This window comes from Balaenoptera acutorostrata, chromosome 9 (assembly GCF_949987535.1).
Source record: "Balaenoptera acutorostrata chromosome 9, mBalAcu1.1, whole genome shotgun sequence".
In the NCBI taxonomy this organism is placed as follows: Eukaryota; Metazoa; Chordata; class Mammalia; order Artiodactyla; family Balaenopteridae; genus Balaenoptera; species Balaenoptera acutorostrata.
In genome coordinates, this window is record NC_080072.1 from 54139327 (window position 1) to 54166608 (window position 27282).

Below are 27282 nucleotides of genomic sequence, written 5' to 3' on the forward strand. Positions count from 1 at the left end.
CCACTCTCTCCCCTTAACCTCGGCCAATGTTTCATGCAAGTCTCAACAGTCCCTCACATGCCCAGACAGCTGGTGTCCAGCCACACCACGCTGCTCCCTGTCCCCGAACACCCTTCACTTTCTGGCCACCAGGCCCTCACTCAAGCTGTTTCTTCCTTGCTGGGGACACTGCAGGTTCCAGAGAAGAGAAGCATCCAGGGACAGCTGGGAAATGAGGGCCAGGAGGCCATGGGCAAGGGAATGGACGGTGGCAGGGAATAGCCTCTCAGGGACTCTGTGAGGAGTCCTTATCAGAGCCCTCTTTGCCAGCCTCCGGCCTTGGGATAGTTAATAACAAACTGAGGGGACTTCCCTGGTGGTGAAGTGGTTAAGAATCTGCCTGCCAATGCAGGGGACACGGGTTCAATCCCTGGTCTGGGAAGATCCCACGTGCCGCGGAGCAACTAAGCCTGTGTGCCGTAACTACTGAGCCTGCGCTCTAGAGCCCTTGAGCCACAACTACTGAACCCACATGCCACAACTACTGAAGCCCACATGCCTAGAGCCTGTGCTCCGCAACAAGAGAAGCCACCGCAATGAGAAGCCCACGCACCGCAGTGAAGAGTAGCCCCCGCTCGCCACAACTAGAGAAAACCTGCACGCAGCAATGAAGACCCAACGCAGCCAAAAATAAATAAATAAAATAAGTAAATTAAAAACAAAAATAACAAACTGAGGCCAGCTCTGGCTCCCTTGCCATCAAAAATCTGTTCTAGGGCTTCTCTGGTGGCACAGTGGTTAAGAATCCACCTGCCAATGCAGGGGACATGGGTTCGAGCCCTGTTCTGGGAAGATCCCACATGCCATGGAGCAGCTAAGCCCACGTGCCACAACTACTGAGCCTGTGCTCTAGAGCCCGCGAGCCGCAACTGCTGAAGCCCATGAGCCTAGAGCCTGTGCTCCGCAATGAGAGAAGCCACTGCAATGAGAAGCCCGTGCACCGCAGCGAAGAGTAGCCCCCGCTCGCAACAACTAGAGAAAACCTGCCCGCAACAATGAAGACCCAACGCAGCCAAAAATAATTAATTAAAAAAAAGAAAAGAATCAAAATAAAATTAAATTAAAAAAAAAAATCTGGGGCTTCCCTGGTGACGCAGTGGTTGAGAATCTGCCTGCCAATGCAGGGGACACGGGTTCGAGCCCTGGTCTGGGAAGCTCCCACATGCCATGGAGCAACTAGGCCCATGAGCCACAACTACTGAGCCTGCGCGTCTGGAGCCTGTGCTCGGCAACAAGAGAGGCCGCGATAGTGAGAGGCCCGCGCACTGCGATGAAGAGTGGCCCCCACTTGCCGCAACTAGAGAAAGCCCTCGCACAGAAACGAAGACCCAACACAACCATAAATAAATAAATAAATTAAATAATTTAAAAAAAAAAAGTCTGTTCCAGGTAGGACATCTGAGGCATATACCCTCAATCACAGAATCTCAGATTATATCTAAGAAGTGCTGTCATTTAAAAAAGACCTGTCACATGGAGGAAATGTTGTACAAAATTGCTAATGTTCATCAAAACATGTTACTTTTGTGTGACTTCTGTAGTTTCATATTTTGACCCAGCTACTTTTTTTTCTCAGTCTGGATATCATCTCTCAGGGAAGTCATCCTGACTCTGAGCAGGCAGTCTCAAATTTCAGTCTACCTAAGAATCACCTTGGCCTTTATTTTAAGTGAAGTAGACTTCTGGGTTCCACTCCAGAGGTTCTGATTCAGGAGATCTGGACTAGAGCCCAGAAATTAGCATTTAAAAAAAAAAAAAAAAAGCTTCTGGTGAGACTGTGATGCAAGTGGTTCTTGAGACCAGCCTTGAGGAAACAGCCATGGCTCAGTAAGCATTCCTTCCCACATCCTGCCAAGCCTTGCATCTAATCTATAAGACTGTTTATTACAGTTATGAAAAGTAATTATTTGTCCACCTTATCTACTAGATTGTGAGTTCTCTGAAGTTAGGGATTGTCTCTTGTCCTAATAAAATTTTGGAATCACAGTCTTAGAATCATACCACGTTAGAGTTCTAGAATGATTTAGTGATAGAACCTAAGTTAGAAGGACTCTTAGAGTTATCTAGTCAAATCCCTTACCCAAGAATTCCCTATATTTCTTTGTGTATCTGTAATAGAGGTTTTATTGCTTATTAATTGTGTCATTCCATGCACTTTTAAGTAAATAAACTTAGAAAATATACTGGTAGTGTTAAACAGATGATGGCAATATTGAAGAGAATGTTCAATTGTTTTACATAAGGTAGTAAGAGGCACCACTGCCACCATCACCCCACCTCCGAAATTTGTACATTTCATATAAAAAGAGTAAAAATAGTTCATTGGCAGTTAGCTAGCATTATTCTTTGTAATCTATGAACCATGATAAGCCTGAACAATTTCAGAATTTCAGAGCAAAGCAAACCATTTTCTTCCACTAGCAAATGTAGCAGTTTCAATTTCTTTAAAAAAACAAGCAAACAAATCAACATATTCCAATGGTCCTGAATTTTAATGTTTATATCATATTAATTCAAGAAATAAAATGTGATTCAGCTTTTGAAAATGAGGCTGAACTTCTTCACCATAATTATACTTACTTCATAATTCAAACAATTTAACTGAAGCCAGCGTTAGCCCAGTAAAAACCATGGTCACAACTCAACTGCTCTTTTGCTAAGGAAACTTCTTTAAAAGTTAGCTATTCTTTAAAAATTCAGACGCAAGCTGCATAACTGTGACTTGAGGAACCAACAATCAACCCGTCCAGATACCACCGCAGTAGTCCTATGTGTTTTTTTTTTTTTAATTAATTAATTAATTTTTGGCTGCTTTGGGTCTTTGTTGCGGTGTGCAGGCCTCTCATTGCGGTGCCTTCTCTTGTTGTGGAGCATGGGCTCTAGGCATGCGGGCTTCAGTAGTTGTGGTGCTCAGGCTTCAGTAGTTGTGGCTCACGGGCTCTAGAGTGCAGGCTCAGTAGTTGTGGTGCATGGGCTTAGTTGCTCCGCAGCATGTGGGGTCTTCCCGGACCAGGGCTCGAACCCGTGTCCCCTGCATTGGCAGGCGGATTCTTAACCACTGCGCCACCAGGTAAGTCCATCCTATGTGTTCTTATAGCTGGGGAGCACATACAGAATCACTGTGAATCACACATACATATCAATAACTTCCTGGTAAAACTACACCAATAGTTTCCTCTGTTAATGATTTGTTTAAAAAATAAGCATGTACTACAGTTCAGCAGTTGAAAGACTTCTAAGTCTATTATTATAAAGATGCTGAGAAATACATTCGGATATTTGAAAAGAAGCAAGACTAGAAATGTGGTTTTATATTAAACCATTTAGAAGACCTCAGTTACAACAAACAACTAAACAAACAACTAAAAATACATAAATAAATAGGAATTTCTTAAAACCATTTTCTCTTACAATACAAAATTAAATATTAAATAAATAGGAATTTCTTTAAACCATTGTCTCTAACAATACAAAAATTAAATATTAAGGCATCCTTTACTCCCATCTATTTTGGTATATGCAGCAAAGAGAAATGTTTTAAATAGGAACCAGCACTTCTATTCAAATGCTCTCTAATGTATTTGGCAGATTTGTTTTTATATTCTCCTGTTCAACATTCCATTGAAAGCTCTTATAATTGAACATTGTGACCCAAACCAAGAGAAAAGTATAAACAGATATTCGTTTATTAAAAATAAGCAGTTCACCTTTGAAAAATAAAGAGTAACTACAAACAATATTATGTATAAAGTTCAAATACTAGTATTTAAATCTCTGAAGCAATTTATGCTTCCGTAATTAAGAGAAAGAAGAGATCGGGGCTTCCCTGGTGGCGCAGTGGTTGAGAATCTGCCTGCCAATGCAGGGAACACGGGTTCGAGCCCTGGTCTGGGAAGATCCCACATGCGGCGGAGCAGCTGGGCCCGTGAGCCACAATTACTGAGCCTGCGCGTCTGGAGCCTGTGCTCCGCAACAAGAGAGGCCGCGATAGTGAGAGGCCCACGCACCGTGATGAAGAGTGGCCCCCCGCTTGCCACAATTAGAGAAAGCCCTCGCACAGAAACGAAGACCCAACACACCCATAAATAAACAAATACTTTAAAAAAAAAAAAAGAATAGATTGATTAAAAAAAAAAAGAGAAAGAAGAGATGAAGACTTCACTAAGATGAGAAGCCTATTAATATGGATCATGCTGTGGACTAATTGTTCACTCAGTATTCTGCCCCACTGGGATGAGAGTTTGAAAAGGGCTTCATATTCCTTTAAAAAAATTACACCGACTAGAATAAGATCATATGAGTTAACATTATTATTCCCCATATTTGTCCATTTACAAAGCTCAATTGGCTTCATAAAGTATACTAATCAGTAACATTTTCACCTTTTATTAAGGCAAGTTTGTGAAAATAATTTAATACAACCAGATCTCCTCATGAACTTTCAGCTTAAAACATTTTTTATGTAAGAACTATATCCAAAAAAATCTGTTTTATAAAAAGCCACTTCAGTACCAGAAAAGAGTAATAAAAGATTTTGAACCCAGTTTATTTTTTAAAGGATGCTCTTCCCATGTCTCAAATTCCAAGTGCTATTCATCATCTTTAAAGCCAGTTTTGCTTAACTTCACCACATCAACCCAGTTCCATCCTCAAGGAAGTTCTCCTTTGTGATCTGCTTTATCTACCAACTTATGCTTCTGGGTTTGTTTCTTTTTTAATTCTCTATTTTTAAAAAATATATATTTATTTATTTGGTTGCACTGGGTCTTAGTTGTGGCACACGGGATCTTCATCGTGGCTTGCGAACTCTTAGTTGCAGCGTGCGTGTGGGATCTAGTTCCCTGACCAGGGATCAAACCCGGGCCCCCTGCATTGGGAGCTCAGAGCCCTAGCCACTGGACCACCAGGGAAGTCCCCTAATTCTCTATTTTTTTTAATTGAAGTATAGTTGATTTACAACGTTGTGCTAATTTCTGCTGTACAGCAAAGTGACTCAGTTATACACATATATACATTCTTTTTTAAAATATTCTTTTCCATATGGTTTATCCCAGGAGATTGGATATAGTTCCTTCTGGGCTTTTGAAAGTTGTTCTTTTTTGTCTTTTTTTCTCACTTGATGGGGCTGTATTAGGAACTTCAAACAAGATGATATTTCTTGTGGATGTCGTAGAAATAACAGGGATGGCGATTCTCCATGAACTGCTCTTTATCGTCCTTCGCATATTCAAACAACATGTGGGTCATGACGGTCCTTCCACTGCTTCCTGTAACTTGGTTGATATGCTCTGCTTTACAGCTGATGATATGGTGCTAAAAGATGTGTTCATAGATATGACTGGAGATGTCTGAGGATATGTTTCTGTCCAGGAAATCTCTATGAAGAAGGCTTTGGGATCACCATTTTCTCCTATCTTATACTGAAATGAAACTGGACTTAATTCCTGGAAACTTTACATCTCCTTCATAAGTAGAATGTGGTGCCTCCAGTTCCATCTCCTGGTCCTTCTTGGCGCTCAATGCGCTGGTTGCAAGGCGCCTCCCTTGGACTGCATTCAAGACAGCAAGAGAAAATGAGGGCAGTGGCTCCGAGGCCCATAGCGGTGGGAGGCACACCCTTCACAGGGCAGAAGAGAGTCACGCACGCGCCCCTGGCCCTTGGGCAGCATGAAGCTGCTGGCTAGGGGCTGGCCTATATTTCATTTTTGACAACAGATTGATCAGCTTCTCTTGCACACCTCTAGTGCAAAGGAGCTCATTGCCTCCAAGGCATCTGAGGCTCTGATTGTTAGGATGTTCTCACATTTTGATAAATACTGCCTCCTATTGACTTCTACCCTTTGGTCCTTGTGCACAATGGAGACATCAAGTACACTCCTAATCTTTGTTCCCTTTTTCAGTCCTTCAAAAACTTAAGGTCTATCTTCCATTTCCCCTTCTCTGGAGTGAGGATGGGGCAGGAACCCTGTTAGGGAAGGCAGCTGGCCAAGGGAAAGTGGGCCGAACTGCCTCATTTTCCCCAGCTGTGCCTTGCAGTCTTGCTATGAGGCTTAGATGGCCCAATGTGTGTAACATGCCAAGAGCGTGATGCACATGCTTAATAAATGGCAGCTTCTAGTGTTATTAGATGAGAAAAGGAAGGATGAAACAGAACTCCTCTCCTGGGGAAACCATAGTCTGAGAAGGACCTTCAGGGAACTCTGTAATCCAGAGAGGTTGGGGACAAGGCCCTGGACCTTGAGATGGGGGACGGGGGAGTGAAGTGGGCCAACTAAAGGGGTCTGGGGAGAACTCATCTAGAGATACACCTCCTTCAAGTTTTGCTTAAATGCCACCTTCTTTGTGAGGCCTTTCCTGACCATCCTATTTACAAATCCTAATCCCTCCCTTCTCCTGCCCTCCCTTAAAGCCCTTCCCTGCCTTGTTTTCCAATCTGATCTACTTAACTTTAAAAAATATATATATATTTTGCTACTGTTGTTCTTGCTGCATCCCTCAACTGAAGCTCACAGCTCCTGTCTGTCAGCCCTATCTCAGACCTCTCTTCTTCTCTGGATTCCTGTAACCACCCCCTTTCCTCTCCCCTTCAGGCCTGGAGAGGTAATGGTGCCCAAATGTTTCAAGATCCAGGGTACTTCACAACCCCTTGTGGTTTCCCTACTCCCTGCCCACCTCTTTGAATAGAGCCTCTTCAAATTACTGATGTGACATGGCCATCTGCTTCCCGCTGGACCTGGCTGATGCAGAAGGCCATTCTCCTACAGCCCCTTACACTTCCCTTGAACACAGCACTTACCATTCTGTGTTATAATTGTCTACTTTATTTGTTGATTCCACACCTAGAACATAAGCTCCTTAAGGGCACTAAGCCAGCACTAAGTCTGCACAGAGTAGACCTTACTGAGAATTTGTTGAATAAATGAATGAATGAATAAAGGTAATGAAAGGAAAGATCACTAGGAATTACGTTATCAGGGAAAGCTTCCAAGAAGAGATAGAACCTGAGACAGCCTGATGTTCTTTCAACCTCTCGGCCAGACCTCTCTCCTCTGAGCACTAGACTCCTATATCTAACTACCTACTTGACATCTCTGTTTGGATAACATGTTGTGGCTGGGACTCGTGACTTCCTTCCCTGCTCCCTTCAGTATTCTGTCTCTTGGAAAATGCAACCATCATCCATCCAGTTCCCTGTTTGTTTTCTTCGTAGGACTCAACCCCAACCCAGTCTTCTATTTATCTGTGTGCTGATTTGGGGTCTGCCTTTCCCATTAGACTGTAAGTGCTACAAGAACACAGGCCAGGTGTATCTTTTTCGCCATAGAATACCCAGGATGTAACTCAATGTCTGTCTAGTAGGTGGGGGAGAAGCGTTGGGAGGTAGGACGAGCATGGATGATGTCTGTTGTCAACAGTCTCAGAAGCCTGGGTTACCAAGGAAAATACAGCATGAATCACAGAGGAACTTTAATGATCACATCAAGTAATTTTATTCCATTACTCATCAGGAGCCTGTGTCTGTGCTTCCGCAATCTTGTCTCCTCTTGGCCTGTCAGTTTAGCCCACAGAACATTTGTCTTCTTGTTCTGAGCTTAACCATTCTCCTGCCTCTGCAGGCAGCAAAGAGTGGTGAAAAGAGCCCTGGAAGACATGCAGCAAGGTGTGGTGTCAAGAGACTGAAGATCTCAGTGGCCTCTTCTTCCTCACCCTCACACATGCTGTGTCCTGGGCAGCAAGGTGGAAGAGTGCTCGAGAACACAGCTCCTGGGGTCCAACGGAGCTGGGTTTGAATCCTAGCCCTGCCAATTATCAGCTGTGAGAACTTAACCTCACTGAGTCTTAGTTTCCTTATCTGCAGAATGGGGATTAAAAACAACTATATCTTATGGTTGTATGGATTACAGTAAGATATTATATTTAAAGTGCTTCACCTGGTACCTGGCACGTAGCAAGTGTTCCATAAAGAATAGCTATTGGGAACTCCCTGGTGGTCCAGTGGTTAGGACGCCGTGCTTTCACTGCCGAGGGCACAGGTTCAATCCCTGGTCGGGGAACTAAGATCACGCAAGCAGCGCAACACAGGAAAAAAAAATTAATAAGGGCATGTGTGTTCATGGTTGTATAAATATGGACTTTTGAATCTTATGGTTTAAACAATAAGGGCTATGGGAATGCAGAAGAATGTGGGTTCAGTGTGGACTAGGGTTTGCAGAGATGATGGATGTATCAATCAGGAATCTTAGTTGCAACAGACAGAAAACCCAGCTCAAACTGACTTAAGTAGAAAAGGGAATTTCTCAGCTCATAAAATTATAAAATCCTGACATATCTAGCTTCAGGCATGGCTGGATCCAGGAGCTCAGATGATGTCTTCAGGAAGCTGTCTCTGCATCTTTGGGCTCTGCTTTTCTCACTGATGCTCCATGCTCAGGCAGAATCCCATGCTGCAGTAACAAAATGACTGCCTGAATTCCATGCATACACTCTATTCTATGAATGAAACCGGTAGAAAGAGCTTCTTTACCCCACAACCCTCCTGACAGAAGTCCTGGGTCAGACTCTTATTGTCCTGAAACGGACCCAGTGCTTATCCCAGTCACAGAAGCTGGTAGGGGGTGTGTCATCTCTATTCAAACCACATACACTTAGATGGGGGAAATGGGTGGAGGGGGCAAAAGGTACAAACTTCCAGTTATAAAATAAATAAGCTGGGAATTCCCGTACTCTGCGCTTTCCCTGCTGTGGGCCCGGGTTTGATCCTTGGTCGGGGAACTAAGATGCCAGGAGCTGTGGGGCACGGCCATAAATGAATGAATGAATGAATGAATGAATAAATAAGCCATGAGGATGTAATGTACAGCATGGTGACTATAGTTAATAATACTGGATTGCATGTTTGAAAGTTGCTAAAAGAATAAATCTTGGGCTGTGGAGCGGCCTCCCACGCCTGTACCAACGGTGGTGGCCTGCGAGGGTCATTTTTAGTGCGGGGCGGGGGGCGGAGTGGGGTGGAAGGCGTTCTAGCTTTGCTAATGTAACTACACGTTTACAGAGCTCTAAAACAGAGATGGATAAAACTGCCCTGCCCCGGGGAACGTAGGCACCGCCTGTCTGGGAAGACCCTGTGGCGGGCAATGCAACAAGCTCCCGATGGGGACCATTCACTGTGCCCAGGGAACTATGGGGCCCGCGGAGGGGCGGGGACCGCGTTCTTCCTGGCGCTTAGAGAAAGTTCCTGCAGGAGGCGACCTGGGAGCCAAGTTTTTTAGACTGACTGGGGGTTAGCTGGGAAAAAAGGAACAAGATGGAGCATTAGAAACATTGGGATAGTCACGCGTGTAAGAAAAATTTTGTTCAGGAAAGTGGTAATGGCTTATTCTGGCGAGTGTGGCAAAGTGCTTGGGATGGTGGCCGTGTCCTGGTCACTGCCCGCCTTATGCTTTCCACTCTGCCAACCCCTGAAGAGTGAAGGCACCTTAACGCCTAACTCTGGAAATGGGATATTGACCCCGATGAGCTGATGTCCAACTCTGAGTTTGGAAGGAAAAGTAGGTGTTAGTGATGGGGCAAAGAGACATTTAAGTGCAAAGGTTGGAAAGTATGACAGGGTTAGAGGTCTCCAGAAGAGGGACAGGTGGGAAAAGATTGAGGCCAGATTGGGGAAAGGTATGCTGAGTCATTGATACAAAATTTACACACAGCAATTGGAAACAATAATGCCTGAGCAATCAGTCACAAAGCCGACCTAACTTGTTTAGTGGATCATAGGACAAGAAGGAACCGGTCAAGGGCAGGATGTGTGCTGAAGATGGAGTGATCTGAGAAAACTTTACAAAAAGGTGGCATCTGTGTGTGACCGGGAAAATCAGCTGGGAGGGACTATAATCTTATAAGTAAACAGATGAGATGAGTCTTTCCCAGGGTGATATCATGCCAAAAGACACATCCAGGCTAAAAAAGCCTGGAGAATCCTACTGCTGGATTACATCATCTCCTCAGTCTTCATGTTGAGGAAATAACCTTTTTGGCTTGCAGATCTGGCAAGATTAAAGCTGCAGGAGAATGGACAGTGAGGTACAGAGAGATGGAAGGATCTTGGATTTGATTGATGATGCTTGGTGAGAAGACAAGCTGCCTTATGGGGATGTTGCAATACCACTGAATGAGCTTCCTGAACCTGAACAGGACAATGGCGGCACCACAGAATGTTAAAGAACAAGAAATGAAGCGGACTGACTTACCCTTACAGTACCTCCATGAGAACATTCCTCCCATAGGAAACTGACACCTGGCTCCTTGTTCATCGACAGATTTTTTTAAATACACAGATACAAAATGTTTTCTGGGCTTCCCTGGTGGCGCAGCCGTTGAGAGTCTGCCTGCCAATGCAGGGGACACGAGTTCGAGCCCTGGTCTGGGAGGATCCCATATGCCGCAGAGCAGCTGGGCCCGTGAGCCACAATTACTGAGCCTGCGCATCTGGAGCCTGTGCTCCGCAACAAGAGAGGCCGCGATAATGAGAGGCCCGCGCACCGCGATGAGGAGTGGCCCCCACTTGCCGCAACTAGAGAAAGCCCTCGCACAGAAACGAAGACCCAACACACCCATAAATAATAAATAAATTTTAAAAAAATGGTCCACATTAAAAAAAAATCTAAAATAAATAAATAAATAAATAGCAATAATTGCTCTTTAAAAAAAAAAAATGTTTTCTTTCAGTCCCCTAATTTGAATCTTTGAATGATAGATCAACACTCAAAAATGTACCACTAATTTTGTGGCTGCAAAATGCAATGTGAAAATATTTAACCAGAATGAGAAGCTGATTGCGATTTCTTGGGAATGCAGAATATCTGGCCCTTTGAACCTAAAGTTCTTCATTGACTAGCTTGTGTTTGAACATGATTCATTAAACATTTGCCTTTAACTCTGATTTTGCTTTACTGTCAGAGTTTAACACTTCCCAACTACTTATATGTGTCCTGTGACACAGGTGATTGAAGATATGAGAGGGAAAGGTGAAGAACGACAAAGCCAGACATGAGAATTAACTTCTCATATACCCCCATTCTGAGAATCATCTGAGTGGGTGTGTGTGTAGTCTGTAGATGTAGTGGACATATAGATAGGCCATTCACTGACTAGTGGGATTCCTAAGAATCCCCATGATATTTTCAAACTTTTGATACATTTACAAATTAAAAGCTATCTTGACAGTTAACCTCTGCTCTCCCTACAACTTCCTTTAGTGCTGCTGGAAAGGCGAGATGGACCACTAGTTTTATCCAGTAACAGGACTTCTTATTTTCTCAAAGCCCTTTCAGATATAACTGAAGCACCATGGAGTCAACATTTAGTTACACGTTTGTGTAAGAACTTGTATTTTGAAAAACACATTGAGGGACATTTATCTCCTAGAATTATTTGCCTCTGTTATGTGGTATCTCTCTTGTTCTCTCCCCAGATTGTAAACTCTGTGGGAAGAGGCCCTGGCTTTTACATCTGTATCCCTCACTGAAAAACTGAAAACACTGAATAACTGAAACCTCTCTTCAAAAAAAAAAAAAGAATAAATCTTAAAAATTCTCATCACAAGAAAAAAATTGTTGTAACTGTGTAAGGGGATGGGTGTTAACTAGACTTATTGTGGTCATCATTCCACAATGTATACAAATATCAAATCATTATGTTGTATACCTGAAACTAATATAATGTTACATGCCAATTATACTTCAATTAAAAGAAACAAACAAACAAATACACACACATAAAACTGGTGGGGGGTGATTCCCTAAGGAAAATCTGGATGCTACTATCAGAGGTAGTCTGAATGGCTGTACAGGCTGAGGCAACAAGTATCCTCTATAGTAGGCCTTGGAAAACAGATATGATTTGGGCAGACAGGAGATTCACAGTTGAGCAGAAATGAGAAACGAGAAGAGGGGAGTAAGTGTGCCGTGAGCACGGCTCACATACCTGGGCAGAGGGAGCAGGCATGTTCTGTGGAGTCCTAGAGAGAAGACCTGGGGGAGGGACCAAGCGGGCTTGGGGATGGGAGAGTCACAGGATCCAGATCTCTGCTCACTGGGAGTGTGCGACAGGCTGCCTCTGATGGGAATGGGCTTCTTGTCTTGGAGGCGAGCAGGTAGAGCTTCCTTGTCAGAGTGGCTATCAGAGGAGCCTTCTAGATGGGCTCTGAAATCCCTTGCATCCCTCAGGTCTGAAATTCTGTAGTCCAGAAATCATCGGCTTCCCCCATCCTGATCCCCACCCCTTCTCTCTCTTCTAAACTTCTCTCTAAGGGGAGTGCTACATCCTTCTCCCTGATATATTTATGGGGCGTCTGAAGACATTCTAAATTCTAATTCTGGCTCCTACTGCAAGTGTAGGACCTTGGGGGGACCACTTGTCTTCTCTGGGGCTGTTTCTCCCTCAGCACAGGAAGGGGTGAGGCTGTCTGATCTCTGGGGCCTCTGCCAGCCCTGACCTTCTTGAGTGCCTGTCAAAGACTCAGCCTGGCCCTGGGGAGCAACAGGACACACCACAGCTCTCAGGCCAACCAGGTGTGTTGGCTCTTCAGGGTCTCAAAGGCACTTTCACACTCATTGTCTCCTTTGGTCCTTTCACTTTCCTGTGTGGAGGGCAAAGTGGGAGTCACAGGAGTGCTGTTTAATGTACTGCCTTTGGAGTCCAGACTTGAGTTCAAATCATGGATCTGCCTCTAACTAACTATATGAACTTGGGCAAATCTTCATCTGAGCTGGTTTCCTCTTCTCAGAACACAGTCAGCAATACAACCTTGTGGGTTTGTTATTTGCTGTGATGATTAAATAATGCCTATAAAGTGCTTAGAACAGCCCTGGGCCCACGTGGGTTGGGCTGGAGAGGGGTGAGTGTGGTGGAATTGAGCTGAGCTGAATAACAAAAACTCCTTGAAGGCACCCAGCATCTCACAAGGCATAGCATGTCCCCAGTCCAGCCTCTGACTGCAAATCAGGGCCATGTCAGTCAGAGTTCTGGCAGGAAATAGATGGCACCCTGAAACTAGATACTTTGAAGAGAGCATGAAGGAGGGTTTAGGAAACTGACAAGGAATGGTGCAGCATGTCTGGCTAGCAACAGTGAGGAGGGAAAGCATTGCTAGGCTTGGAGGGCAAGGGTGGGATGGGTTTATTGGAGCCCAGGGAGGGCAGCCAGGCTGGGACTGTGACTTCATGTAGAGACTGCAACCAACCCATGCTGACCTAGCAGAGACAGAGCTGGGAAATGAATCACTTCCTTTCCCTCCACTCCCTCCCCTCCCACCCTTTGGTCTTCTACTGCTGACTCTTTTTGTACCAACCCAGATGGAAGCTCAAGAGCAAGGAGTCCCATGGTGGGTGGAGAACGGTGGTGAGCATACGGAGGGACAAATGGGAGGATCAAGCAGAGGCAGTGGCAAGTCAGTCAAATGGGTGAGGTCCTCCCCATTCATTTTCAGCCTGCTCCGGGCAAGGGGTAGTAGGGAGGAGTAGGAGAAGTAAGGAATGTGGGAGGAGGCTGTGAGCCCAGGCTGTTCACCCTAGAAAGGGGTAGGAGGACAATCTGTTGTTCCTCCAATACCCACCTGCTCTCTCTCACCTCCAGGCCTTCGCCTATACTGCTCTCTCTGCCTGGAACACCCTTCCTCCTGGGGCTGACTAACTCACCCTTAGATGCTACCTGCTCCTGGATCAATCTGTGGCTAAAGTCTATCCCCAGACTTTTTAGTTACGAGATCTAAGATACTGCTTTTCATTGCGTTTGAGCCAGGTTTTCTCTTTCTTACAACTTAGAAGTCACTTGAGCCTTTTCTGCCCCTCTTCCCTTTTAAGATTTGTCACTTCTGTGTTCCCATAGTACCTGTACAAACTTCTCTCATGGTACTTATAACAGGTTACTGTGAACAGTTTTTACTGGTGTGTCTCCTCCACCAAGCTGTGAGTTCCCTGAAGACAGGGACCAAGTCTGACCCATCTCTGTGTCCCCAGGGCCCAGCACAGGCTGACACACCTTGCACTGGCTGTCTTGCCAAAAGTCTGCTTTTGGTTTTAAGGTTCATTGGATTCGCTGGCAAAATAACCACTCGTCTCACGCAAATAAACAGCTTCAATCAAATCTTTAATAGAAGGTGATTTAACTTAATTTCAATATACAACCATTAAAAGAAAAGGAATAAGAATATTAACAGAGTATATAAATTTCAATATACAATCATTAGAGGAAAAGGAATAAGAATATTAACAGAGTATATAACAGAGCATACATCACCGAATTGCACCGACACCTACTTCCAGATCCAAGCAGCAGCCGGGAAGTCCCTTGCACAGCAATCTGGAGTCCCAGTTGGGAAGGTCCCAGGCGGTGCGTTCCCCCACGGGTGAGACTTCAGAGTGCCGCCCAAAGGAGTCCTGCTTTTAACGCCAAGCTGCAAACTGATGATCATCAGCTTGCGTGAAAATATGCAGCTCTGGCTGTTATTGCAAATGCTTTGATACTTTAGTTGGAAGTCTCAGAATGTTCGCTGATCCCCGGGAACTGGCCAGATTCCCAAGACTTGCTAGCACCGTTTCTGCTGACCTGCATGTAGTCTAGCAGTTCGGCATGTAGCTCTTTCAGGGTCTTTGTTTAGTCAAAGGCCTACTGTTGCCTCTGAAGCCTGAAGAAGACTATTTTACTAGCTTCCCCAACACTGGCCAGACCACACCAGGCATGTTATCTTCAAGCAACACAGGTTAAGGCCATGTTAGCCAATTGGAGCCTGTTGAGATGAGGGCAGTGGGGGCAGAGTCTGGAAGCTACATTTTATGAAGAACAGAAGAATCAGGAAAGTTTAACTTGAAGAAGAGCCCGCTCCTAGGATAGAATTCATTTGCTGGCTCAACAGGCCATTTCTGGGCACCTCTGTGTGAGGCCCTGCCTGGGCTGGTCCTGAGAGGGCCATGGGTGATACAGCTATAGTCCCTGCCTGGGGAGCTCACAGTCTGGACGGGGTCAGACATGGAAATAAGTAACTACATCACAGGGGCCACTGCCACCCGAGGGGGATGCACGGTGTGGCCAGGGAAGACCTCTCAGAGGAGGACTTGCAGGAGGGCAGAATTATGACAGTGTTGTGGGCAGGTTTCAGTTTGGGATGAGGAACAACTTTCTAACAATCAGAATTATGAAGAATGCTCCACATCTGGAGCTGTGTGAGCAGGGCTGGGATGACCACTTCGCAGACTGGATACTGATGTCTGTCAACAAAAGGACCAAAGTGGAGGCTACAGGGAATTCCTCATAATAACAGTCATTGAACCACTGTTTCCTTTCACATGCTAGGATACAAACAAAGAAAACAAAGAAACAGTCTCTGGCTTAGAAAAGCTCACAGTTTAGGTAAATTGAAAAAATGTAACACTATAGCCTTATACCAGTGTCTCTTGAACTTGAATGATGTATGAACCCCTTTTAAAGGAAAAAAATCATTGAGGTACTCAGGGCTGATAATCTAAATATGTTCAAATTTAAACTCAGTTTAAACTCCAATGCAACTGTAAAAGCAAATCTTTTGCATAGTATTTATTCAATACAAATTTTAATGAAAATGAACAAAACTAAAAAACTAATAAAATGCTAATAACACTAATGCTACCGGACATGTTGAGTTCTTTTGCACTCAGCCTGCCAGGTCTATAGACGTATTCCAGCTGGTAAGTGAAGAAGGAATGATAGAATCGGAGTATCACATCTTACAAACCCCTAATAAAATAATGAATCTAGGGCATAGTCATCACAAAAAAAAAAAAAAGAGGAAAAAAATAAAACCCCAAAACAGATACTACATGCTACTTGATGTAAGAACACACCATAACCTACAAAGCAGATGTGCTAAAAAAAATCATACCTGAATCATGCCAATTGTCAGGATCTACTTTTTAACCTTCAGGAAACACAGGAGAAAAAGATAAAAAAGATGGCGGGGGAACCATAGGTGAAAAGAGACATTTATGAGACATATGAACCAAATTCAGTGTGTAGACCTTGTTTGAATCCTGGTTTGAACAAACCAACTACAGGAAGGAAGGAGGGACAGAGGGAGGGAGGGAGGAGGGAGAAAGAAAGAAATCTGAATATTAACTGAATATTTGTTGATATTGAATAAGTATTTTTTATATGTGTTAATGATATACTGTGGTTATGTTTTTTTTAAAGAGTCCTTATCTTTTGGGAATACATACTGAAATATTTATGCATGAAATAATATGGTACCTGTGATTTGCTTCACAACAATCCAGGGAGGAGGCAGGAAATGGGCACTGGTTTAGATAAACTAAGAATGGCCATGAGTTGATTGTTTTACCTGCGTGATGGGTACATGGGGTTCATGGGGTTTGTTGTATGTTTGAAAGATTTTATAATAAAAAGCTTTAAAGATGAAGAAAAATCTAAGATGCTAGAACATTTAAAATTCAGGCATTGTACATTGCTGATGGGAATATAAATTGGTATAAGTTTTATGAAAGGCAATATGACATATTAAAATAAAAATGCACAAATCCTTTGACTCAGAAAATCACTTCTAGAAACGCAAACTCTGTGCTCACCATGTGTGATACAATATGCAGACACACACACAGACACACATGCACATTTATATATGGATCCTCACTGCAGCCTTATTTGTAAAAGAAAAAGATTAGTAATAACCTCAACATCCTCAATGGGGGCTAGCTAAATAAGTCATGGTAAATCCACTGAATGGAATACTCCACAGCTGTTTCTAAAAATGAGGATGACTCCATAGCCGTTTCTAAAAATGAAGATGTTCTTTATATACTGACCTGAAACAATCTTACAAAGTGCAGGGATGTGTGTACAGTATGCTACTATATGAAAAAGAATGTACACATACAAGCATGTATGCTTATATATATATAAAATATCTCTGAAGAATATAAATAAGACATTTACCATCATTTAGGCCTCCAGGAAAGGGACTGGGTTTACAGGGCAAAGGGATAGGAGTAAGACTGACATTTCAATGGTAGCATTTTGTACCTTTTAAATTTTATTCCATGTGCATGCATTGCCTATATTTTTTTAAAAGAAATAAAAACAAGATTAAGATGTTAAAAATATAAAGACTATCTAGCAATGTGGGAGAATCTTTGTAATACTATGGTTTAAAATAGTATACATAATTTTATCCACATAATAATTCATAATAGAATTATAAAACAGAATAGAATAGAATAATAAAAGATGTCTGCTCATAATCAAGTGTCGGAAACACACAAATGAAAAGAATTTTTTTTAGGTGGGAGTGCAAGTGTTGTTGTTTGTTAAAACTTTATAGTTATTATAATATGGTATGATAATAGGTAAGGTAAATTACGATTTAGTGAAAAAATTAGATTTTGATTGCAAATATCTGATTTCCATGAAGGTTTTCAGTCAGAGGCTTTTCTCATGAAGCGAGGTGCACCTGGTCACACTGCCAGAGCAGGTTCTGTTTGGTTTCCGGCCAGCCTTGCTGAGGAACAAGATGCTGGGCCAGTGACTGCAGTTGGTCACGTCCTCACACTTAGCACTCATTCACCAGACCTTGGACAATTTGTTTATTTATGAGGAAAAGACTTCTCATAAACAAGAAGAGGCTTTCTGGAGGTGGAAAAGCCAGGGTGTTAACTATCCTCTTTCGTACACTCAGCTTCCTTCCTTGAGGAAGGGCCCCAGTGGGAAAGCGTAGGTGGGCTCTGTCCAGAAAGGAAGGAGAGTCAGGAACCCACAGTAGTGGCCTGAGCCAATTCCACACGTCCGGCCTCAGCCTAACTCTGGCCTTCTGCCCTGCGTCCTCCTCAGCTCTGTCGACCCACCTGTTCTTGGAGGCATATCTCCTCCAGGATACCTACCCTGCTCACCCTTCAGAGGCAGCTGTGGGAGAGTGGAAGAGAGCCCATATTAGGAGCCAGGGACTGACTCTGCCCCTAACTAAGTGCATGACCTCAAATAAGTCACTTAGCCTCCCAAGCCTGTTTTTTCATCCATAAAATAAGCCTACCTATCTTGCTGTGCTGCCAGAAGCGTGAATGAGATCGTCATGTTGTCTCATTCTGGGTCCCGCACTATGTCTCTGCCTAGACTGCTTCTCAGTCTCCTTGGCCTGCTCCTCCTTGGCCTGTGCCTCACATTTATCAGTCCTCTGCCCTCCCCTTCTCTTTGGGCTCCCAGACCTAAACCATCACTCATCACAGCCATGCTCCAGATCCAAACAAACACCCAACTGGCCCTCTCCACCTACATCTTCCACAAGTATCTCAAACCTGATTTACCTAAAACTGAACTCATTATCATTCTCTCCAAACTTGGTCATTATCCAGAGTTCTCTATCCCAGCAATACCTCTAGCATCCACCCACTTGCTCAAGCCAGAAACCTGGGGATTTTTCTTGACTCTACTCCAACATTCATGGATAACAGCAGCAGTAGCCATCTTCCACTACATGGCCTGGGAAACAGAGAAAGCTGGACTGAAGTAAGATAGAATGAAGCACACACACCAAGAATCACGGCAGAGAACAGGAGAGAAAAGACCATGTGGGTTCCTAAAGGGCTACATGCCCTGGTTCTGTTCTGGAGCCCAGCTGCAGCCCCACCCTTGGATTTTATGAGACCCCCTCAGTACCTTTTCCAATAACCCTCCCATTGTGGGGTTTGTTTGTTTGTTGCTTAAGTTAGTTTGATTTGGGTTTCTACACTTGCAAATACAAGAGTCCTAATTAATATAAACATATTTTATCTGTCAGCATATAAGCTACTTATGCTGTGGTAATGAACAACCCTCACATTTTGGTAGCTGAACTCCACCACATGTCCAGCAGCAGCAGGGAGCTCTGCTCATTGCAATCCCTCAGGAAGCAACCGCCATCTTAAATGTTGTTGGTTACTGTTCCACAGAGCCAGGACTGGAACTAGAGTTGCCTGACTTCTCATTCAAGGCTCTTTCTACCCTAACTGCCTGTGGTAGTCAGTCTCCAAGATGGCCCTTAATGATCCTCACCTCCTATCACCCTTGTGCAGTCCCTTCCATACTAAATAGGGCTCACATATTAAGAGACTGCAGAAATGACTGTGTGACTTCCAATGCTGGGTCATAAAAGACATTGTGGCTTCCACCTTGTCTCTTTCTGGCATCACTTGCTCTGGGGGAAGCCAGTTGCCAGGTCATGAGAACATTCAAGCAGCCCTGTGGACTGATGAGGAACTAAGGTGAGGAATTAAGGCCTCCTTTTAACAACTACTACCAACCAAGCATGTGAGTGAATCATCTTGGAAGCTGATTCTCCAGCCCCAGTCAAACCTTCAGATGAGAGCTGCCCCAGCTGACATCTTTTTTTTTTATATAAATTTATTTATTTTTATTTTATTTTTGGCTGCGTTGGGTCTTCCTTGATGCATGCAGGCTTTCTCTGGTTGTGGTGAGCGGGGGCTACTCTTCGCTGTGGTGCGCGGGCTTCTTATTGCAGTGGCTTCTCTTGTTGCGGAGCACAGGCTCTAGGTGCGCGGGCTTCTGTAGTTGTGGCTCTCGGGCTCTAGAGCACAGACTCAGTAGTTGTGGCGCACGGGCTTAGTTGCTCCACGGCATGTGGGATCTTCCCGGACCAGGGCTCGAACCCCTGTTCCCTGCATTGGCAGGCGGATTCTTAACCACTGCACCACCAGGGAAGCCCCCAGCTGACATCTTGATTGCACCTGAGAGACCCTGACCAGAACCACCCAACTAAGCTTCTCCCGAATTCCTGACCCACAGTATAAGAGATAATAAATGTTTATTCTTTTAAGTCATTAAGTTTTGGGGTGATTTGTTACACAGCAATAGATAATTACTATACAACCTTACAAACAGAGATCTCGTATAAGAAAAACTTACTTCTATCTTTGGCATTTGTACAGTGTGAGAAATTATTCTTCTCTTTCCCCTAGCCTCTGGCCTAGCTCAGGTTACCTAACTAAAAATAGCTATCAGGCTTGAGGAATCCAACCCAGGAACACAGAATCCCATTTTATTCTTTAAAGAGGTCTTTCCCTTTCCCTTTTATTGCAGAAAGCACCCAGGTCTCCTGAGAATAAAAAAGCACCACATCACATCACCTTCACCTGGACGATCCAGAGAAATGATTCTTACAAAAATCAAAGGAACTGGAGCCCAGGCTTCCCCAGTTAAATACAGTATTGAGGAAATAATAAATATTTGAGAAATGACACTCTATGATATCTGAGTTTTTCTAAGCTGAGAAAATGGTGTCAACAGTAGTGCTAATGCCTTATATTTATACAGCATGCTTTTCATAATGTTTTCACGTCTATATCTGAGGTAGGTGGGGAAGATATAAATAAACCAGGATACATATGGAACCAATGGCTCAGAGCTCATGATTTGCCCATAGTCTCATGGTGTGTGAATGACAGGGCTGGGTCTAGAATCTGGGTTTCAGTGACTCCAAGTCAGGTGTGGTGCTTTCCAAGGCAGGACCTCCAGGCTGTGATAATATAAATGCCCTTCAGTTGGGGCTGTCCTCTGAGATCAATGTGCACTTGTAGGTCTCTTTAAAGGCCTCAAGGAAACGTGGTATTACTTCATCCACAGTGACATGCCTCTGGAGCTCCTTACTCAGGGAAGTGACACCTGTCCCAACCAGCCCACAGGGCACAATGTGCTCAAACCACGCGAGGTCCGTAGAACAGTTCAGCGCCAGGCCGTGAGATGTAATGTGCCTTCCACAGCGGACTCCTGCAAGGCAAACCAATGGGTCTTAGAATAGGTACCCTCCCTCCCCAGGCTTCATGATCCCCCTCAGTGTGATGAGGAAACTGGACTAGACCACTGATTTTCCAGCTTCGTTTCTAGAGCACCCAAGGGGTTGTGCACAGATCAGGGGAGGGGGACAAAATGGGAGGAGAGGTGTGTCACTCCACAGTAGCTGCACTTATTATGGAGATTACAGAAAATGTCCTTTAACAAAGAGATTCCTCCGTTGCTTAAAAAAAAGTTTGAAAAAACTTTTTCACCCTTATTGTCCTGATACTGTGAAGTACCCTGGCAATTCACTTCCCGTGTGTCTCCACTGGTAAAAATGAGTGTTGAACGAGTTGGCCTCTGAGGGCCCTTCTGGTTCTGAATATTTCAGTGAAGAGGGTTAAAAACTTTGTTCTGTTTGTTGTTTATTTGTTTTTACATGTAATGAGATATTTATTCAGCCTTAAAAAGGAAGGAAATCCTGACACACACTACAACATAGATGAACCTTGAGGACATTATGCTAAGTGAAATAATCCAGTCACAAAAAGACAACTACTGTATGATTCCACTTAAATAAGTTACCTAGAGAAGTCAAATTCATACAGATAAAAAGTAGACTGGAGGTTGTCAGGGGCTAGGGGGAAGGTGAAATGGGGAGTTGTTTAAAAGTGGAGTTTAAATTTTGAGAGATGAAAAGAGTTCTGGAGACTGGCTGCATAACAACGTGGAAGCACTTAACACTACTGAACTGCACACTTAAAAATGGTTAAGATGGTACATTTTATATTATGTGTATTTTACCACAATTTTTTTTTAAAAGGGGGAAAAAAAATCATTCAGAGGAAGAAAGGTACATTACATCCAGGACTAGTTCTGATTCAAAGCCCGCGTCAGACACACCTCCTCCCAGCCGGAGCTCTGCCCTCACCACCATTGGTCCGGCCCCGCCAGGCCCCGCCCCCGCCAGGCCCCGCCCTCGCCAGGCCCCGCTCTGAGGCGCTCACCGATTGCGCAGATCTTGCGCTCGCCCAGCCAGACGCCGGTGTAGGGTGGGGGCCGCGCGCGGGCCCCCGGTAGGCCCTGGAGCTCGCACAGGCGCACGGCGCACGCCTCCAGCGCCGCCACGTGGGCGCGCAGGCGCAGGCCAAGGGGTCGCAGGTCGAGTACGGGGTGGCAGAGCAGCTGGCCCGGGCCATGGAAGGTGGCTAGGCCGCCGCGGCCAATGGCGCGCACCTCGGCACCCAAGGCCCGCAGCCGCGTCGCCTCCTCGGACGTCAGGCCGCCGCGCAGCCCGGCGGTGTACACGGGCCCCGCGGGCTCGCAGAGCAGGAGCGCGCCCGCCTCGGTCCCTGGCTCGGCCTGCAGCCGCCACAGCCAGCGCTCCTGCAGCGCCAGCAGCTCGGCATACGGCACCTGACTCAGCCGCAGCAGCCGTACCGCCGGTTGCCGCATTGCGTGGGCCGCGGCGTCTGCGGGGCCCCGCCTCCTGCCTGGGCCTGGGGGCGTGCTGGGAGGGGCGGGGACTCGGGGACTTGTCCGGAGTCTCCGCCCCCAAATGCTTGTTACTGGCTGTTGAGAGACTGTACGATACCTAGGGCAAGGTGTGTCTCTTTTCATTCGTTCATTCCAACAACCAGTATTTAGGGCCTGCTTGTATTCTGCAGGCCCTGCCCTAGGTGCTTGATACAGTAGTGTACGTTGTATGGAAAAAGAAAAAGGTCTGTTCTGGGAAGCTTACATTCTTACAGCAGGCAATAAGCAAGTATTAAAGCATTAAATAAATAAGGTTATTTCAAATACTGATAACTGCTATGAAAAGAAAAGTAAAATAGGGTAATACGTGTCCTGAGTGGAGTTCCCCGAGGAAGAGGGAGATTCACATGCCGGAGGTTTATTGGGGTGGGGATGGGGTGAAGGTACTTTCAAGGCCAAGCCTGTAAGGGAGTGGTGGAAGCAGGATTAGGCAGAAGGAGAGGTTGAATTGTGAAACTATCTAAGCAGAAGCCTCAGCCAATCCCAAAGAATGCTCTGAGCCTGGGATGACCTTTCAGAATTATTCCAAATTAAAGAAGGAGGCCAGAAATTTATGTCCTTGCATTGACCAGTGATGGAGGCTGTATGTGGACAGGTCCTGTAACTTTTGGCAAGGCTGTTTCCTTTGGAGGGGGGCAATTCCCAGGGAGAAATTGAGCCATGAGCAACCTACTCCCAGAAGCTGGGGGAATGACTGACTAGATCCTGAGGATGGATCTGGATCACAGCATCCATTATGTTGTATTGGAGTGTGATTTAAACAAATCTAAATTAATTTAATAAACTTTTACTGAGTACCAACTATGTGTTTGGCCCACTGCTATGTGAAGAGGTTACCCAAGACTATCCTACCCCTGTATTCCTAATAGCACACAGAACCCAATTTTTATGTCCTCAGTCTATCCTCTGAATGTGTCTTCTAAGCTGCAACCAAGGATTGTTTAATTGAAAAGAAGAAAGCATAGAAGTATAGAGAATAATGTAACAAATTACCGTTTACCCACCATCCAGGCTTATCAAATTTTAATATTTTATTACTTTTGCTCAGGTCTTTTTTAATTTTAGAAACTAATAACATTGATCACTCCCGTAGGTACCTGAAAGGCATTTCATAAATGTAGACATAAAATCCTAAGCAAGTATTAGCAAATTTATCCAGCAATAAAGTATTGTTTATCCCAGGAATGCAAAATTGGCTTAACATTCTAAAATCAAACAATATAATTTTCACCGAAAAGGAGAAAAACCATGAGATTATTTTCAATAAATGCATAAAAAGCAGTTGGTAAAAATCAACACCTACTCTAACTAAAATTCTCATCAAACTAGGAAGAGAAGAGAAATTCTCCAATCTGATGAAGTGTATTGCATCAATCAGGATTTAGATGACAGAGAAACCACACAGGTAATATTTTAATTAAATTTTTTATTTTGAGAAAATGGTAGACTCACATGCAATCGTAAAGAATAATACAGAGAGATCCTGTGTACCCCTTACCCAGATTCCCTCAAAGGTAATGTCTTGCCAACGTCACAGTTGGGATATGGACATCGATACAGTCAAGATACAGAACATTTCGATCACCGTAAGGATCTCTCATGTTGCTCTCTTATATCTACACCACTACTTAACTCCCAGCAAACAATTATCTGTGTTATATAAATAGCATCATACGGTATATAAACTTTGGGAACTGGCTTTTTTTTTTCCACTCAGCATAATTTTCTAGAGACTCATCTGGGTTGTTGCATGTATCAATATTCATTTCTTTTTATTGATGAGTAGTATTCCATGATATGGATGTACCATAGTTTGTTTAACCACTCATCCATTGAAGAATAACTAGGTTATTTCCAGTTTTAAGATATTCTGAATAAAGCGGCTACAAATATTAATGTAAAAGTTTTTAATGTGAACATAAGTTTTCATTTCTCTGGAATAAGTGCCCAAGAGTGTAATTACTGGATCACATGGTAGCTGCATGTTTAGTTTTTCAAGAAACTGCCAAACTGCTCTCCAGAGTAGCTGTACCATTTTACATTCCCACCAGCAATATATATATGAATGATGTAGTTTCTCTGCATCCTTGCCAACATTTGCATTACCACTACTTTTTATTTTAGACATTGTGATAGGTGTATAGTGGTATTTCATTGTGATTTTAATTTGTATTTCCCTAAAGGCTAATGGTGTCAAACATCTTATCATATGCTTGTTTTCCATCTGTATATCCTCTTCAATGAAATATCTGTTCATGCTTTATGCCCATTTTCTAATTGATGGTCATTTTTTTACTGTTGAGTTTTGAGAGTTCTTTGTATATTCTAAATACTAGTCCTTTATCAGATATATGGTTTGTAAATAGTTTCTCTCACTCTATGGCCTGTACTTTCATCCTCTTAACAGGGTCTTTTGCAGAGCAAAAGTTTATAGTTGTGATAAAGTCAAATTTATCCACTTTTCCTTTTATGGATCTTACTGGTCTAAGAAGTGTTTTCCTAGCCCTAAGTACTGAAGATTTTCTCCTCTTTTTCCCTAAGTTTTGAAACTTTGGAGTTTTTTGTTTTGTTTTGTTTTTTTGCAGGTTGTGTGTGTGTGTGTGTGTGTGTGTGTGTGTGTGTGTGTTGGTTATGGATGGATGTCCCATTACTTCAGCACTATTTGTTCAAAAGTCTATGTTTCCTAATTTAATTGCTTTTACAGCTTTGTCAAAAATCAATTGGGCATACTTTTGTGGGCCAATTTCAAGGTTCTCTGCCATTGATCTGTGTGTCTTTCCCTCCACCAATACCACATATTCTTGATTGCCGTAACTATATAATAAGGCTTAAAATCAATCTGATTCTTCCTACTTTATTCTTTCTCTTTCCAAAATTGTTTTAGTTATTGCAAAATGGTTTCATTATTTGCCTTTTCATATACATTTTAGAATAATCTTGTCTATATCTAAAAAATCTTGATGAGATCTTTATAAAAATTGCATTAAACTTATATATCAATTTGGGGAAAATTGACATATTTGCTACATTGGGTCTTCCAGTCCATGAACATGGTACATCTCACCATTTATTTAGATCTTCTTTAAATTCCTTCATCAGCATTTTGTAGTTTTCAGCATACAAATCTGTATGTGTTTTGTTAGATTTCTGCCTAAGTATTTCCCTTTTTTGAGTGATTCTAAATGGTATTGTACTTTTAATTTCTGTGTCCATATGTTCACTGCAAATATAAAGAAATGCAACTGATATTTTGTATGTTTATCTTGCATCCTGCAATCCTTGCTGAATTCACTTATTAGTCCTAAGAGTTTTTTGTAGATTCCTTAGACAATGTTGTCATCTGCAAATAGGGACAGTTCTATTTTCTTCCTTTCTGATGGGTATGCATTTAATTCCCTTGTTTTGCCTTTTTTGCACCCAGTACTATGTTGAATAAGAGTAGTAAGAGCAGACATCCTTGCCTTTTTCTAATCTTAGGGGGAAAGCATTCAGTCTTTCACTGTTAAGTATACAGTTAGTTGTAGGTTTTTTGTGGATGATCTTTATCAAGTTGAGGGAGTTTTCCCTCTATTCCTGTTTTCCTGAGAGTTTTTATTATGAAGGATGTTGAATCTTGTCAAAAGCTTTTTTTGCAATGATTGCTATGATCTTGTTATTTTTCTTCTTTAGCCTGTTAACGTAGTAGATTGCATTGATTGATTTTTTTGGACTGACTCTTGAATGTTGACTAACCTTGCATAGCTGGAATAAATCCTATTTGGTTGTGCTGTAATTCTTTTTTTACATTGTTGTATTTGGTTTGCTAGTATTTTTTTTTAATTAATTAATTTATTTATTTATTTTTGGCTGTGTTGGGTCTTCGTTTCTGTGCGAGGGCTTTCTCCAGTTGTGGCAACCGGGGGTCACTCTTCATCGCGGTGCGTGGGCCTCTCACTATCGCGGCCTCTCTTGTTGCGGAGCACAGGCTCCAGACGCGCAGACTCAGTAGTTGTGGCTCACGGGCCCAGCCGCTCCGTGGCATGTGGGATCTTCCCAGACCAGGGCCCGAACCCGCGTCCCCCGCATTAGCAGGCAGACTCTCAACCACTGCGCCACCAGGGAAGCCCGGTTTGCTAGTATTTTGTTGAGAATTTTTACAACTAAGTTTATGAGAGATATTGGTCTATAGTTTTGTGGGTTTTTTTGTCCTTCTTTGGTTTTTAGGGTAATACTAGCTTCATAAAATAAATTGGGAAGTATCTGTCCTCTTTTATTTTCTGGAAGATGTTGTGTAGATTGTCTTCATTTCCTTTAAACATTTGGTACAATTCTCTGTGAAACCATCTGAGCCTGGAGATTTCTTTTGGGGAGTTTTAAAATTACAAATTCAAATCTCTTCATAGTATAGAGCTCTTCAAATTATCTGTTTCATATTGGGTGAGTTGTAGTAGTTTGTGTTTTTCAAGGAATTAGTCCATTTTATCTAAGTTGTCAAATTTATGTGTGTAGAGTTGTTTGTGGTATTCACTTATTTTCCTTTTTATGTTTACATGGTCTATAGTGAGGTCCTTTTTGTCATTCCTGATGTTGATAATTTATATCTTCTCTCTCATTTGTCAGTCTTGCTAGAGGGTTGTTAATTTTATTACTTTTTCCAAAGAATCAGCCCTTTGTTTTATTGTTTCTATTATTTTTATGTTTTCAGTTTCATTTATTTCTGTTTTTATCTTTATTATTTCCTTCCTTCTGCTTGCTTTGGATATATTTGGTTCTTCTTTTCCTGTGTTTTCTCAATGGGAGCTTAAATAATTGATTTGAGATTTTTCCTCTTTTCTAGTATATGGATTTAGTGCTAAATTTAGTGATAAATTTTTCCCTCTCAGTGTGACTTTAGCTGTATCCAACAAAGTTTGGTATGTTCTATGTTCA

At 43.2% G+C, this 27282-nt stretch overlaps 1 protein-coding gene and 2 pseudogenes across 1 annotated transcript; 1 reads left to right on the forward strand and 2 right to left on the reverse strand.

The window, feature by feature from the left end:
• The window catches only part of LOC114236678 (anaphase-promoting complex subunit 13-like), a 69235-nt pseudogene extending 58766 nt beyond the window's left edge, over positions 1-10469 (forward strand).
• LOC102997862 (RWD domain-containing protein 4-like) lies at positions 4629-7215 on the reverse strand (annotated as a pseudogene).
• A 9384-nt stretch (positions 10470-19853) lies between the features above and the next one.
• LIPT2 (lipoyl(octanoyl) transferase 2) lies at positions 19854-22325 on the reverse strand. The gene is made up of 2 exons (XM_057553728.1): positions 21846-22325; positions 19854-20832 (listed from the first exon to the last, which is right to left on the reverse strand). Exons 1-2 carry the CDS (start codon positions 22291-22293, stop codon positions 20603-20605), a joined length of 678 nt encoding a protein of 225 aa, XP_057409711.1. The 5' UTR covers positions 22294-22325; the 3' UTR covers positions 19854-20602.
• Between the last annotated feature and the right edge of the window lie 4957 nt (positions 22326-27282).

What these genes read in the sequence shown, in the direction of transcription:
- LIPT2 (XM_057553728.1), bottom strand. Translation starts at nt 22,293, where the DNA reads ATGCGGCAACCGGCGGTACGGCTGCTGCGGCTGAGTCAGGTGCCGTAT. An exon ending in GCGCAAGATCTGCGCAATCG is followed by an intron (nt 20,833 to 21,845) that starts GTGAGCGCCTCA and finishes TTTGCCTTGCAG; the next exon opens with GAGTCCGCTGTGGAAGGCAC.